Source organism: Cyphellophora attinorum (genome assembly GCF_001299255.1).
Source record: "Cyphellophora attinorum strain CBS 131958 chromosome Unknown Contig5, whole genome shotgun sequence".
In the NCBI taxonomy this organism is placed as follows: Eukaryota; Fungi; Ascomycota; class Eurotiomycetes; order Chaetothyriales; family Cyphellophoraceae; genus Cyphellophora; species Cyphellophora attinorum.
The window spans coordinates 1048262-1062324 of NW_017253233.1; the positions used below are offsets into that span (position 1 = coordinate 1048262).

Sequence of the window (14063 nt, forward strand, 5' to 3'; positions counted from 1 at the left end):
TGTTCGTCACCACGCCTCGGCTTCTATCGACGTTCGACTCAATAACAACGGTTGAAGCGGTGATATAACTCTCAGTCGCCAATGCGTCTCTCGCGAAGCAAGCAGCTCTTTGCCTCTCAAGGAATGGGATGATAATGTCGACCGGGATCGTCGAGCCGTGAAGACGAGCTGGCGTGTCCAATGGAGTCAACAATCTGCTCGATGCCGCACTCCCACCGTCCTGATGATCACTGACGGCCCGGAAATGGACAGCAAGGCACATCCCTATGTCCCATGTCCAGACATGATGATCACTCACGAGACGTAGGCATCTCGCTTGCTGCAAGGATAACGAAGCAGACGCGTGGCAAGGGGAACTTGTAGATCAATCCTGCGAACGGACAGGTTTGGCCGACCTCGACTGCAGCAACGACTCCCCGGTGAAGCGCCAGGACATCATGGATCGGGAGATCAAGTGAGTGATGGATGACATTTGAATGCCTTGTCCCTCATTTCTCGGTTCTACCTCTGGATGCCCGTGCCGACCCCGGCGTCATTGCTGCTTTCTCTTCCCTTTCAGCTTCAAGGCGACGACACTCCTGTAATCTGTACATGCTTTTTCAGCGGTTTGGCACACATGTCCCCACGCCCAAGCTGCTACGGCCAACCACCGCCTGCAGATCTAACGACACTCAGTCTGATCGCTGAATGGACGATGAACACCAAGAAGCAGGAGCTTTGCCAATCTCAGTTCGTCACATGCAGTAAGAGGCAGAGCGAAACCGAACGCGCTCACAATCTCGCGGACTTCGCCTCCCGCTTCAGCCGTGCATGATATCTGTCCCTCATCTCTCTTCGAAGCATCTTTCCGCTGGGCGTCCGCGGTATCTGTGGTTCGCGAAAACGTCAGCGGCTATGCTTGTCAACCCGGACCATGCCTATATCTGCATGCTCAAGTGGCAAGCGCGGTCAAGGAAAGTACGCGTAATCAACAACGGGGACTTACTGAATCGACCACCTCAAGTCCACCAGTCAACCACTTGTGCCGACTCAATCTGGCCTCGATGTACTGCGACAATCTCCTTCCTACTTCTGCATCGCCCAGCTCTCTCCCCTCATCCGTCAGCACAACCCAAGCTCTGACATTCAAGCTTCCATCCCCTCTACCATTGTCCACGCCAGCAACACAGGCGTCTCGCACCAGCTTCTCTGGACAGTCCAGAAGCGTGTCTTCAACCTCTGTTGCAGCGACTTGGAGGCCTTTCACTTTGATCATCTCCTTCAGCCGGTCCAAGTAATGTATCCTGTCCTGCTCGTCTCTCATCACCAAATCGCCCGTACGCAGCCACACCTCGCCGTCTTTCCAACCCCAGCCACTATCGTCAGTGCTCGATGAGGGTACGAGGATCTCATCTGTCGCTTTCTTGTCCATGAAGTATCCCGGAGTGACGACTTTGCCTCTTGCCCAAAGCTCGCCCTTTTCGCCTTTCTTGACGTCCTTTCCAGTATCGGGATCCACAACTCTACCCTCCATGCCAGGTAAGAGGTACCCAATTGTCCCTGGAAGACTCGCTTCCAGACCGAACATACCCGGCGCGCATGGCGAAGCTATACTTGCCGCCTCACTCAGTCCATAGCCACTCGGCACAGGAGCGTCGGCACCCTGTGGCAACTTCTTTGCCAAGGCATACGCCACATCTGGAGGCAGATACGCAGCACCACTCGCTGCACCAACCACAGAACTGAGATCATACTTCTCCGTCAACGGACTCTGAGCCAGCTGCCGCACCAGTGGCGGCACCAGAAACAGGTGAGTCAGCTTATGCTTCTCGATTGTCTTTAACGCCAGTTCCAGATCCCACTTCTTCATCATCACGTTGGTGCTCACACTTGAATTTAGTCTCAATATCCACAGGATCATGCCATAGGAATGGTACGCCGGTACCACGCCCAATAACCTCATAGGTGCTGACAATGGCTCCATATCCATGAACCGCGCTGTCTGCGTTGCTGTGATCATACCCTGCATCCCACTGTGGATAGCGTTCTTGTGCGAGATCATCATGCTTTTGGGAGCCCAGACGTTCCTGATGATTGAAACAGATAGCACAGCTTGTTCCCACCCTTTAACTTCCGCGGCGGATTCGGCTCCGGTATCCTTTCACCTATCTTTACCAGCGACTCAATCGTGGGATAATTCTGTACAGCGTCCAGCCCGGAGTCATCAGACAGCACCATAACCTTCTTCACATCTAACACAAGCCTCAGCCTCGACTGCGAGTCCGCCTCCCTCCCCAACTTCAACGCCTCCACCAGCACAGGAATCAAACTCTCATGCAGTACCAGCGCGGTGATCTGCATCTTCCGCAGCACAAGCCACAGCTCATACGGCGTCGAAGCAGGGCTGATCCCACCAAAGACGAGCTCCGCACGGAAACACGCGTGCGCCAGCATCGGATAGTGGATATGATTCCACGAAAACAACCCCAAGATCTCCCCGCCCTCCGGCCCCTTATCATCAACCGGACTGGGCCTCAGCTTCAACGGATTCGGCCCATCATGCCGGAACACCCGCGAAAGAGCATCCACCCGGCGCTTGAACTGGTGCAGCGTGACCTTCTCATCGGTCACAGCGTTGACGAAGAGGTCATAGTCCGGCTCGACAAGAGGCTGATTGGGTGGGAAGCAGAAGTCGTGCACGTTAAGGTCTTCGGGCGTGTCTACGAATGGGCCGAATGGAGAGCTGAATATGGGGCGGGAATGCGGTTGGTACTTGTAGGTTTTGGGGTCGTTGGAGTTGGGACCTAGGTAGCGTTGGTAGCCGGGGCGGAAGATGGGGTGGGTGTGGTCTGTCATTGTCGCCGACCCTGTCGGAGCTGGCAGGATGTACTTCTGTGCTCACGATGTGCTGCAGCGGTACGACTATGTAGGCAGCATATCAGGACGTTCCCGTACCCGCGTTCAGGCCGGAAGTGCTCCACGAGGTACAGCCGGCGAAATGCCTCGGCACTCCGTGGGGTATGGGCAAAGCGATCATTGCGGGGTTGAGCCGTAGCAGCAAAAGGACGAGACGGGCTGTGGACGGCAACTTGAACTTGGTGTCTAGGAGTAGCTCAGGGCGACCATGTGACCATCGATCGAAGGGGTAGGACTGCGACGACTGTGATCGAAGTTGAAGATGAGCACTTGCAAGCCGAGAACGCGGGCGGGTCGGAAAGGACAGCCGACGAGGCAAATAAGGCAACTCGAACTACCATGAATTAGAAGAATGCAAGACGAAAAGTGAACGTGCTTCGTGTACCTGCGCAGATATGTAGCGATGTCCGCCTTGCTGCGGGTGTGGATACAGTTGTCCACGACCAAATGAGTATATGCACAACTGAATCCAATGCTAAAAGCAGTCGTCAGACTGGATCGCCACTTGCAACAACGTCGAAAGACCAAAATCAAAATAGCCGAATCCATTCATATGCGCTGGTCGCTCAAGCGTCAGCGGCAACCAAATCATACCACCTTTCATGCGCCTGCAAATCCACGCTCCTCACCCTCTCCAACATATTGACTAGCCCGCCCACCTCCGCCACCCACTCAGGCATACCCGCCCGTGCCAACGTCTCCGCCGCACCGCTCGTGACTCTCGCCTTATCAGCCGCGCTCACCGCCGACAGTCTGGCAAAGACGTGCTCTCTCAGACTCTTCAAGATGAAAGTCGCAATCTGCTCGCTGAAGAAGTCTGACGCATCCAGTGTGAGCTCTGCTGGTTTCCATGATCTTTGCTCCTGGATGCAAGTCTGCCTTTCTGCTTCTGCATCGCGTGAGTTGCGCGCTGCTGCCACGGCTGGAGGCAAGACGCGGGCGACAAAGTTCAGGAGGCCGGCTTTGACGGGCTCAGGTATCGTGCGAGAAGTTCCAACTAGTTGCACGAGCCGATTGGCGTCGGTTGTAAGCAGATCAACAGCAGCCAGTCGAGATTTGTCGGCTGACCAGAGAGCCTCGCGGTTGCGCTGCAGACGGAGTTTTGTGGTGAGTAGAATAGATGAGAACATGACCATCTGCATTGCTTTGGCGCGAAGGTCGAGGATGCGGAGATAGTCGAGGCTGAGTGTCTCCGGGATCTGTGCATATTTCAGATGGGAATTCTGGAAGACCAAGTCCGTGATCGCTCTTGCGTAAATGAGCTGTCCAGATGGGTTGGAGCCGAGCGATTGCCTGGCACTGTGCCACCACCTTTTAGTATGATCGAGCGTGTGGATCTGTTGTTCCAGGTCCTTCTCGAACATTGAATGCTCATGCTCATGCCCGCGCTCCAGGACGGCCTTGGATGCCATGCGGAACTGGAAGTTGATGTGGTCAAGGCTCATCAGATCAATTATGTTGATCAGCTCGAACAGCCTGTCGATCGTGTCACTGGTTTTGTTATCTGCGAAAGCCTTGACAACAGCATCCCGTCCAGGTGAGCACAGCTGGGCTATCAACGAAGCGATTGTGTCGAAAAATGCGTCGTACGAGAATGCGCCGTTTCGACATTGCTGCTCGATCAACTTCGGGTCCAGAACTCCGTCGAGCCTGTCATGCAATGGATGACGTTCACTGATGAGACCCATGAGCTTTCCGCGAATCAGCACAACCATAGCATGGGTCCAGCTGGCGGCTGTCTGCGAACCACCGTTGGCCATGCTCTCGCGCATGCTGTTTCGAAGAGCATTCACGAAGTGTTGTCTGGACTCTGTCCAGGGCTGCTGCTGGACTTCAAATGTGCCGTTGATCTGGATCTCATGCGCAATCTCTCGATTGGTCGGCAGGACGGTCATAGTCTGTCCAAGCCTTGTGATGAACGATGACGGGGCGGGCTCTGAACGCGACAACGCACGAGGTGTGGCTGGTGGAGTCAGTGGTGCTTGCGTGTCCATGACATCTGCAGATGGCGTGATAGAGCGCGGAACGAGCTCTTCGCCAGCACGCTCCTTCTTTTCTTGAGCCTTCTGTCGCCGTGCTCTTCTGACAGCGAGCTTGATCTTATTCAACGCCGCTTCAGGTCCCATCATCCGTTTCAGACGAACAATGATCTTGGCTTGTTCCTGGCGGATGGCGTTGAGGTAGTCCTCGCCAACCCGTCCGTCATGATCGTCTTTGGTAGACTGTATGATGAGATCAAGATTGACGAACGATCCGATCATGACATCAATGATGACCGTCATGTCCTTCGCCTTCCAAGCATGAAAGGCAGAAGTGAAAGTGTTGAATGCAAATGTGACTTCCTCTTGTTGGTCCCTAATCATTTTACTGTGCAGAGTGGCGTAGGAGGAGCTTCGAATATACGATTCGAAAGGCTCAATGAGCGCCTTGGCTTTCTCCATGAGCTCCTGCTCCTGTGGTTGGCCTCCACCATAGCTGAGTGCCTGCATTGGTTGAGATAGGATGAGGTATGCGCTCAAGAAGACACGGACGGCACCACGCTCGCTAGCAGGATCGTCGTCCACGGGGAGCATTCCAAGGTACCTGAGAAGCTTGGTGGTTGCTTTGATGGTGCGCTGAGCGGAGATGACTTGAGTGACATCTTCGAAGCTTGAGTTTGCGAGTTTGTTGAAGTTGATGTCGAGGCTGGAGAAATCGTCTATAACCTTGCGGGCCGTATACGTACGATAGGCTCGCTGAATCGTCCTGGCAGCGGTTGCTTTACTCATTTTCTGCAGTATGACGGGACTGATCTTCTTCTCCTCCACGGCGGCGAGCGAGGCCGTCCTAGGTCGCCTTAGCGAATTCTGGTGCATTGTCTTCCGTCGTGCTACACCAGCATACTTCTGATCTAACTCTTCTCTCAATCTGGCCTCCTCGGCCGCCTTTCGTTCCCGATTCTCCTCGGCGATCCTCTTTGCTCTTCGGACTTCTTCCTCGCACCTGGCCGTGATCTCAGCCAGTAGCTTCTCTCTCGCGGCTTGAGCTGCTGCCGCCTTCTCTTCGCTGTGTGATGCTCGTGGTTGCGCCTTTGCCGCGGCCGCTCTCAGGCGCACTTGTTCCGCGTGAGCGGCCCTTTCGGCCAGGCGAGCCTTTCGAGTCTCGATTATGGATGCTCGGCGGAGATGCTGCGCGATGTGTGTACTTCTAGGACCGCCGTGGCAGGACAGATTGGAGTAATGCGAGTGCAGTGATGAGATCGAACTTCGGCGCGAGGAGTTGGCAGACGAGCGCCGCCGTGAGCTGGTGTTTCTTACGAAGCGAGCAGCCACTCGAGCTGGCGGTGCCGGACAATGTCCATTGTCGTCCGCGTTCGTCGCCATATGGCTTTCTCGTCGAGGCGATTTTGGAGTCCGGTCCGCCATCGCGCTATGTACCTTCGCCTGGTTTGTAAATGTAGAAAGAAGGTCAAGACTGTAGTCGCGTCATGGATAAAGTCGCCCTCGGCCACGTCAAAGCCGATCTGATCAGGTATTGCGCTGAGAGTCTTGGGCTGAAACGTGCCTGGTCCTAGGCTGACTGCAAGCGGGTTCCGCAGGTCAACAAAGGAAATACCTCGGGCAAGTGAAGCGATTGTGAATAATGCAAACGGCTTGTGAATGCCGGAAACGACAGAATGCGATCACACGAAGAGAAGAATGGCGCAATCAATGCAAGTGATCAGAGAAGTGAAGGCGCAATATCGAAGGATATCGAAGGTCCGAAGTGTTGGTCATCCGAATGGAAGCGGAGCGGCCCATGGCCATGTGAGACTCGGATAACTGAGAAGGCTGGGAATGTTGGAGAGGCCAATTGGCTTCCTTCGGTTCAGCTACCCGACAGCTAGGCGACCGTTCCAGCTAACGCCGCCTAAGATCGATCATCGATTTATCGGTTGCCGCCTATTTGAGCCAATAATTGCTCCTGCCAACCCTCCCACACCTTCCGCTGACTTCAGCAATCACGAGGGCTATTCCAACTTCAAGCTTCATTGTTGCATACAGCCATGCAGTGCTCCCAACCTCATCATTATTATCATTATGCATGATCACATGGCTGTCCATCAATCCGCCGCCTGCCATTATCTCATGCTGTAGCTTTGGCGTAGATGCCGAATGCTGCTGCCACCGTCCCCAATAGCGTCCGAAATATCGCCAGCTCCCACTTCCTATTCGAGACTCTTTCAAGCATGTTGGACTTTTGACTTTCAGTCCTTGGTGTGCGGTGCAGAAGCAAGTAGTTGCACGGAATGATCGCAAGCATGAATGCCGATGCCGTTGCGTAGAGTCGAAAGGGCTTCACCCGTTTGTATAGTCGTGCCGCTATGAGGAAGGAGATACCTCCGGTAAGTGCGATCGTGGACGCAAGGTACTGATCCACCACCTTCTTCAGCTGCGCTTTCCTGTCGGTTGTCGACGTTGCTCCCGGTCTCGTGACTCCCAAATGTGGGCTTTTGTCAACGTTGTCGCCTATACCGATCAGCAACGAGGCCGAGGCAATTCCCATCGCGCCTGCGGCTGACACCTTTTGATACCACTTCATATCGAACGTGAGCGGATGTTGTGTTGAATGGCTCAATGGATGCTGGATGTGTCATGCATATACTGCTCTGGCAACACCCCTGGTACTTATGGCGTTCCAAAAACAGGCAGCACTTTTGGGAACATACCAAATCCCGGTCCTGAAACACACCTGATATTGCTGCAATTTGCACGAGGAGCAGCGCCGTCTTAATGATCATCGCTATGATACTTATCGAGATTGGCTGCGAACTAGAGTCCGTCAAGACCACCGGGGATCTCGGCAACGAGCTCGACTTACGTTCCTTGGGGGCAATACAGCACGCGGTTCTCATACTCTTCACCCGACCTTGTGAGCTCGACGGCGATGGCGAAAGAATCGAATATTCCCAACCCGACAGCGACCACAGCATGGTATAACCATATCCGAAGGGCCTGGCATGCGACCCAGACTCACACACGATCTGTACTTAAGCACACCGACCTCGATGCAAATCCGAGGCTGCCTTCCAAGTTGCTGCCTCGTTGCCTTCTCGAGGACCATGTCCGGCGCTGAAATGTCATTTCCTACTTGGGGTGGAGCTGGTCAGTATCCGTAAGTCGAGTACTCTGCTAGCAACGATCATGAATCGCGTTTGCAGCACGCAGCAACAGTAAGTCAGCACGGAGCTTCGTCAACTCCCGCCGAAGTCTCTCACCCCCCGAGTCACCGCTTCACGTGCTCTGATGGACCTTTTTGCTCTTCTTGGCGCGACGTGCTATCTTCGTCGCGCTTGCAAGCCACTCTAACACTTCTGCATGCCCTCCGCCGTGTTCTCAGTCTGTCGTCTACTACCACTCCTGCACAACCATCACCATGGACCAACCTGCGTCAAGCGAGCGGCCCAAGCGAAAGCTCGAGTTCACCATCAAGCTCAGCGGCACCATAGAGGTCCTCGACAACGAGGACACCAAAACCGTCGCATCCGCATTCCTTGAGCAGTACAGTAACGGTGCTCACGAGGTCGACTCGTTCATTGTTTACGATCGTTCTCGGCGGAGCATCACTGAAACTCCAGATCCGAGGCAATATCGCAACAGAGAACCGTCCAGCAGATCATTCAAGCTGGAGCGCATGGTCGACCGCGCTCTCAAAAAGTCGAAGACCGATCCCACTGTCGACGATGCTGTTGACGTGCTCAAGCCAACGCCGTTCAACCATCCTACCCTGACTTCGTTGGACCGTACCAGCCCCAAGTCCATCAATATCAAAGTCGACCCAAACGAGGTTCCGACTATCGGGTGGCACAGTGCACGGCCCTCAAGTCAGCCTCCCGCCCAGCGTTCCAGAGGCATGTGATTCACTCCCTCCGACCCAAAACCGCTTCACCCCAGCCCTCGCCACAACACATCCCTGGATCAAGCAGTCTGATTCTCCCTCATCAACTTAGCACCCAAAGGAGCTTCCTCCGCCACGCGCCTCCCGAGTCTCCCGTCCTCCTGGCAACCAACCGGCGTCAAAAAGACCGAAACAGCGAGAAGAGCCGAAAGACGTCGACGTCAGCGGTCGAGAAAAGCGCATGCGACATGTTTGGAGGCCTTGGGGCCTGACGTACTGGATGTCGAGGGCTTAGTGGGTGGTTTCGGCGCGATGTTGGGAATTGGCGAGACGGAATTGGGAAAGGAGGGGAAGACGCGGGCAGAGGAAGACTTGGGTGGGAAGGGCGAGGGCGGAGATGAGATTCTGGAATGATATTCTTCTTCGGTACTTTATGGGAGGCGTTATGCGTATTTATTCCAAGCATGCGGAGTTGGACAGCAGGCACGCAACGAGGTGTTGTATCTCTGTGTAAAGTATTCTGGACTTACGTAGCCCTCCTTCTGTCGTGATTGGAAGGACAAGAATCTCAGAATCAAGGAACAATACCACACACACACACTTCCTACGAGCAGCAACACAGCAATAGAAGCCAGGCAATGGCAATGTGCATGTTCATGACTTCAGGTATGACACATTTTGTTCATTCTTGTCTATTTGGTGAGCTCTTCAGTACGCTACATCGCACACTGGAGCTGTGGCGCCCGCTTTTTGGCACTATCTATTTGTGCTATGCTGGCATTAATGTGGCTGCTGATATGGCGCAACCTGGTTGCTTTTCCTATCCACAAAAACAGCATTTTTCAAATGCACAGATTTTGGACCTTTCCGCCTTCGCCGGAGAATGACTAATAGCTGGAGTAATGGGGTATCTTATGCACAATGTACAAGAAGAAGTGAGAAGTATTTCCAGAAAACTCCAACCAACTCCTCAAAAATTCTAACGCCATGCTCCGCGACCGAGACTCAGAAGACCTTGAACGACATCAAGATCCGCAGTTGGTAGCGCCTGAGTAGTGGTAGACGTAGTCGCAGCGCCGAGGTCGCGGACGACGACGCCGTTCTCAATTGCATAGCGGACTGCAGGCTGAGACTGAGGACGGGCCGGAGGTGCGACGACAGGAAGATCGAGGTCCACGCCAAAGGGAACGAGGTACTCGCCGCCGTTACGCAGCTCATGACGCCACTGACGGGTACCGGGCTTCCAGTTCTCCTTGTCAGAATCATAGCCATCGTCGGACTCCTCGCCATCGGAGAAGCCACACGTGCGGCGAGGACGGCGACCTCGAGGAATGGAACGAGCAATCTTATTGACGACAGCGGTGTCAGCCTCGACTGGACCATCGAAGGGACGAATGGATGCTGCGGCTTGTGGAAGACGTGAAGCAGGTGCAACCTGGAGGCGAGCGACAGATGACTGGGCGCGAGTGATCTTTGGCTTGGTGGTCTTAGCACGGGTGCCGTTGGTATTTTTGGGAAGGTCGCCGAGGACACGACGTGGCTTGACGGACGAAGTCGAGCGGATGAGGTTGATAGCTCCAACAGCAGAACCCTTGTGCTGAGCTTCAGCTTGCTTGGTAAGCTCTTTGGGTCCTTTGTCGCAGTAGAACTCCCAAGCGCGAGCGTCGCGGGAACGACCATAGTTGACTGGCTTGACGGCTAGCTTGGTGTCGCTGGAAGCATCTGCAAAGACTTGAGACGGCTCGAACATGCTGACGCTGCGACTGATCTTCGCGCGCTTGGCACCATCGCTGGTGAGTGGCAGCATGCGCTGCTTCGGTGGTGAGGGTGTCGGAGTGTCGCGAGTGCGGACCTTGACGCTGCCGTCGGCCATGGTGGCAAGACGCATGCTGGATGCTCGCTTTATTGGCTCTCTCGACTTGACAGGAACATATTCTTGCACCAGCAGCACACCATTTGCGGGAACACCGTTGTTGGCAGACATCTCGGCGTGCTGACGCTTGCGAGCACTACCAGGACTGGACGCATTATCGGGCTTTCCTCTGACGACAGGCGACTTGGGTGGAGTATCAGTCTTGATGATGGCTGACTCGCAAGCATCAGCGCCCGCGACACTTTGTTCGGCATCGACTCGAGCGACATTGTCTGAGGGGGATTCGACCTCGACATCGTTCGCGGGCTTCGGGACGAGATTCTGCTCAAACCGACCATCTTCCGCCTTCGGTGATGGACTCGCAGAAGCTTTGATGACTTGAACGTCGAGCTCGAACTCATCGAGGGGCTTTGAGCGACGGTTGTCTTTCTGGCGACGGTTTTGAAACCAGACCTGGTTGGAATGTAAGTCACAACACAGCGCTGGAAGAGAGCAAGAGATCTCACCTCGACCTCTTTCTTGGTCATGTCGACCTGGGAGACGATGGCAGCTCGCTCATCCTTGTCAGGCTTTGAGTTGCTGAGGTAGGCGGCCTCGAGCGTGACCTGGTCTGCAGCACTATATATGATTTAGCGTCCATCAAGAGTTGGTGGTAGTGAGAAGGTTGCTAACCTGGTGCGCTTGCGTCTGGTCTTCTTGAGAGCCGAGTTGTTGTCCATGAATACACACTTGCTGCCTTTGACAGCAATCATGGCTGTTTCCATGCTTGTTGTCAAAGGATGAAGAGTTAGTATGTGTTGGTGTTCGTGTTGATGGACAAATGAACGCGCTCCAGTGAAGAAGACGCGCAGGTCCGCCCTCCCCGCACCTGCCGTTTGTTAGGCTTGGCTAGCCGTTGGAGAAAATCAGGTCAAGCAAACGCGTGAATCCTCTTTGGCCATTGAGCTTTTTCTTCCCACCCATTCACATCAATGGGCTATCTCTTTCCCAAAGCTCATTCATTATTCAGCTGAGGATGCGGTGAGTGCATTGTCCTACTCAGTCGAGCGCTGCACGAGTCAGTGTCAGGAGACGGCCGTACAACGCACGAGCAGACGTACAATCTGGAGACGGCCGAGCAGTTACCTAGGTAAGATACGAGCCCTGGACGACAGGCAGTCCCGACATTCAAGACCCCTGCAGACCCATGCATGAAATGCCTGCCCTGGAGAATTTCCACCTCCGCAACTGGTTTGGCAATGCAAGTCTGCAATCGTTCTTCGCACCTTTAGCGAGGCTGCCCTGCAGAAACGTGGAATTCCCTCGGCTGTACCGACCCAACATAGTATTTTGTTATGAAATGCTCCTGAGCTATCGACGAGCTCTGTTGTAAGAGAAATACCAAGGTCATCAACATGGAGTATCTGGAGTCTGCAGCCGCGTCGAACTGACTCTATGAGGCCAGATCGCTACCAAGAGCGCGCCGAGGTAACATCTTAGCATTAACCGGTGAGTAACTTTGCTGAAACGGTCTGTCCCATGCAACCACTCTACTGCCTGCAGGAGGAACCAGACCTTCTGGAACACCTACCGATTCGAGTTGCCACCAGCCGCATATGATGCACTCAGCCTTGGGCTCGCAGCTACGAGCGCAATTGTCCGTCATGGCGTCTTGTACTTCTGAGTGATCGACATAGACTAAATCCCAATCACTGAGAGATTCCAAGCAGTCAGCCTTAGATAAATGTCACTTTCATCCAATCCCGGTTCATGATGAGCAATCACGCGAATACTTGCAGGTCTTTAAGCGCCTTCATCAGATTACATACGACTACAATCCATGAACGACACGTGGACATCCATGAGCACAACGGAACTCAATTACCGGGCCGCTGCATGCACTCGCCAGTGCTTGACATAACCTGACCCGAGAGTTTGGTACGCCAACTGGGTTGACTGCCTCCTGACCACTTCGCTAAAGATGTGCCGCGCCCACACGACCCGGCATGACCGATAATTACTATGGCTCACTCTTAGATTATCCCTACCAGGACTCACGTGGAAACCTAAGAAGGACCAATGTAGAAGGTTGAAAATCGTCGGCAAATCATGGCAGCCAAGTTCTCGTTGCATGAAAGCGCGATGAGGTGAGAGGTGGTTGATCACTTAGCGACTGAACCGACCGAGGAGTGTGTATCATTCTCTGGCCTATCAGTCTAGCCTTTCTTGGTGCCAAACCCAGGTCTAGGATGAGGATGTGACTTGGATATGTCTCCCCATGACATTGGCGACCAAGCAACAGTGGGACGTATGGCGATATAACAGCCGCCACCCGTTGCTGGCCCGCAACAGGCTTCCCGTACATATGTTTGATTTAGCTTCATGGTCCTGATGAAGATCGCTATAGCGGGAACAAATGGCCTGGCGCAGTTGTTGGCGCACGAGATCGAATCTTCTTCCACCAGCCAGTTTGTTTTCCTTTCGAGGCGGCCTGTCGAGGGGCTGGCCAAGAAGGGGTGGCAGGTGATGGTGGTTGACTATCGCGATCAGCGAGCGCTTCAGTTCAAGCTCGCCGGCACAGACGTTGTGCTCTCGACGGTGTGCGGCGACGCACAAGTCGCCCTGATGGAGGCTGCTGCTGCGGCCAAGGTCAAACGCTTCGTGCCTTCAGAATTCTCGGGCAATCCCTCGCGTCGTCCAACGAGCGACCTCATTGACAAGGGACATCGAAGAGCCATAGTCCGTCTGGCTGGCCTTGAATCAACTGGCATGCGCTTCTGTACATTCACCTGTGGAGTCTTCTATGAAAGATTCGGTCCGGGAGGACTGGCACAAGTACAGATCGCCAAGGGCAGCGGCATCGATGCAGAGGGTTGCTTCCTCCTCAACGTGCGTCGATGTACAGCAAAGTTGCCGCCCTCAAGAGGACAAGACGGAAGCTCCGTCAAGGTCAGCATGGTGTCACTACGTGACCTTGCCCGATCCATTGTCGCTGCACTCAAGCTGAAGACATGGCTAGAGAGTTCAAGGTGCGTGGCGATAGGCTGACCTTGTCTGAGCTAGTGGAAGCAGCAGCTACGATGCGAGGTAGGTTCCCGTACCTGATGCTTATCCAGATGCTGACCCGTCGCCCACAGGTCGGCGCTTTGATGTCCAAGAGCTCTCTCGGCCTTCGCTAGTATCGGCGATCAGCTCGGCGCAGCACGCCCGAGATCTAGACAAAGAGTTGCAACTCCACCATCTCCTTGCCACCTCGGATGGATGGTTTGACTTCTCGCAGCCGGACTTGAATACTCGGATCGATCTTCAATTTGAACCATTCCGGAGCTGGCTGCAAAGAGTATGGGCAGATGCATGAGCATCAACACAAAATCCTGGCACTGAGCAACGTATCTTGCCTGCGTCTCGTCAGAAGGTCATGGGAGGTAGCCCCGAGGAGACAAGAGGCCTTCGAGAGCAC

At 54.3% G+C, this 14063-nt stretch overlaps 6 protein-coding genes across 6 annotated transcripts; 2 read left to right on the forward strand and 4 right to left on the reverse strand.

Annotated features, from left to right (window-relative positions):
* Nucleotides 1–771: 771 nt before the first annotated feature.
* AB675_7063 (4-coumarate--CoA ligase-like 5) lies at nt 772–2835 on the reverse strand (the record flags this gene model as incomplete). Its single annotated transcript, XM_018147402.1, has 3 exons — nt 772–867; nt 986–2012; nt 2063–2835. 3 exons carry the CDS (start codon nt 2833–2835, stop codon nt 772–774), a joined length of 1896 nt encoding a protein of 631 aa, XP_018003286.1.
* Nucleotides 2836–3461: 626 nt separating this feature from the next.
* On the reverse strand, nt 3462–6299 carry AB675_7064 (T-complex protein 11-like protein 1; the record flags this gene model as incomplete). Its single annotated transcript, XM_018147403.1, has 1 exon — nt 3462–6299. One exon carries the CDS (start codon nt 6297–6299, stop codon nt 3462–3464), a length of 2838 nt encoding a protein of 945 aa, XP_018003291.1.
* Nucleotides 6300–6999: 700 nt separating this feature from the next.
* Nucleotides 7000–7455, reverse strand: AB675_7065 (uncharacterized protein; the record flags this gene model as incomplete). The annotated part of the gene is made up of 1 exon (XM_018147404.1): nt 7000–7455. The coding sequence occupies one exon, from the start codon at nt 7453–7455 to the stop codon at nt 7000–7002; it is 456 nt and encodes a 151-aa protein (XP_018003607.1).
* Nucleotides 7456–8289: 834 nt separating this feature from the next.
* On the forward strand, nt 8290–8772 carry AB675_7066 (uncharacterized protein; the record flags this gene model as incomplete). Its single annotated transcript, XM_018147405.1, has 1 exon — nt 8290–8772. One exon carries the CDS (start codon nt 8290–8292, stop codon nt 8770–8772), a length of 483 nt encoding a protein of 160 aa, XP_018003155.1.
* Nucleotides 8773–9730: 958 nt separating this feature from the next.
* Nucleotides 9731–11388, reverse strand: AB675_7067 (uncharacterized protein; the record flags this gene model as incomplete). The annotated part of the gene is made up of 3 exons (XM_018147406.1): nt 9731–11077; nt 11131–11242; nt 11297–11388. The coding sequence occupies 3 exons, from the start codon at nt 11386–11388 to the stop codon at nt 9731–9733; spliced, it is 1551 nt and encodes a 516-aa protein (XP_018003295.1).
* Nucleotides 11389–12985: 1597 nt separating this feature from the next.
* Nucleotides 12986–13961, forward strand: AB675_7068 (uncharacterized protein; the record flags this gene model as incomplete). The annotated part of the gene is made up of 3 exons (XM_018147407.1): nt 12986–13625; nt 13667–13690; nt 13741–13961. The coding sequence occupies 3 exons, from the start codon at nt 12986–12988 to the stop codon at nt 13959–13961; spliced, it is 885 nt and encodes a 294-aa protein (XP_018003347.1).
* Nucleotides 13962–14063: the final 102 nt, after the last annotated feature.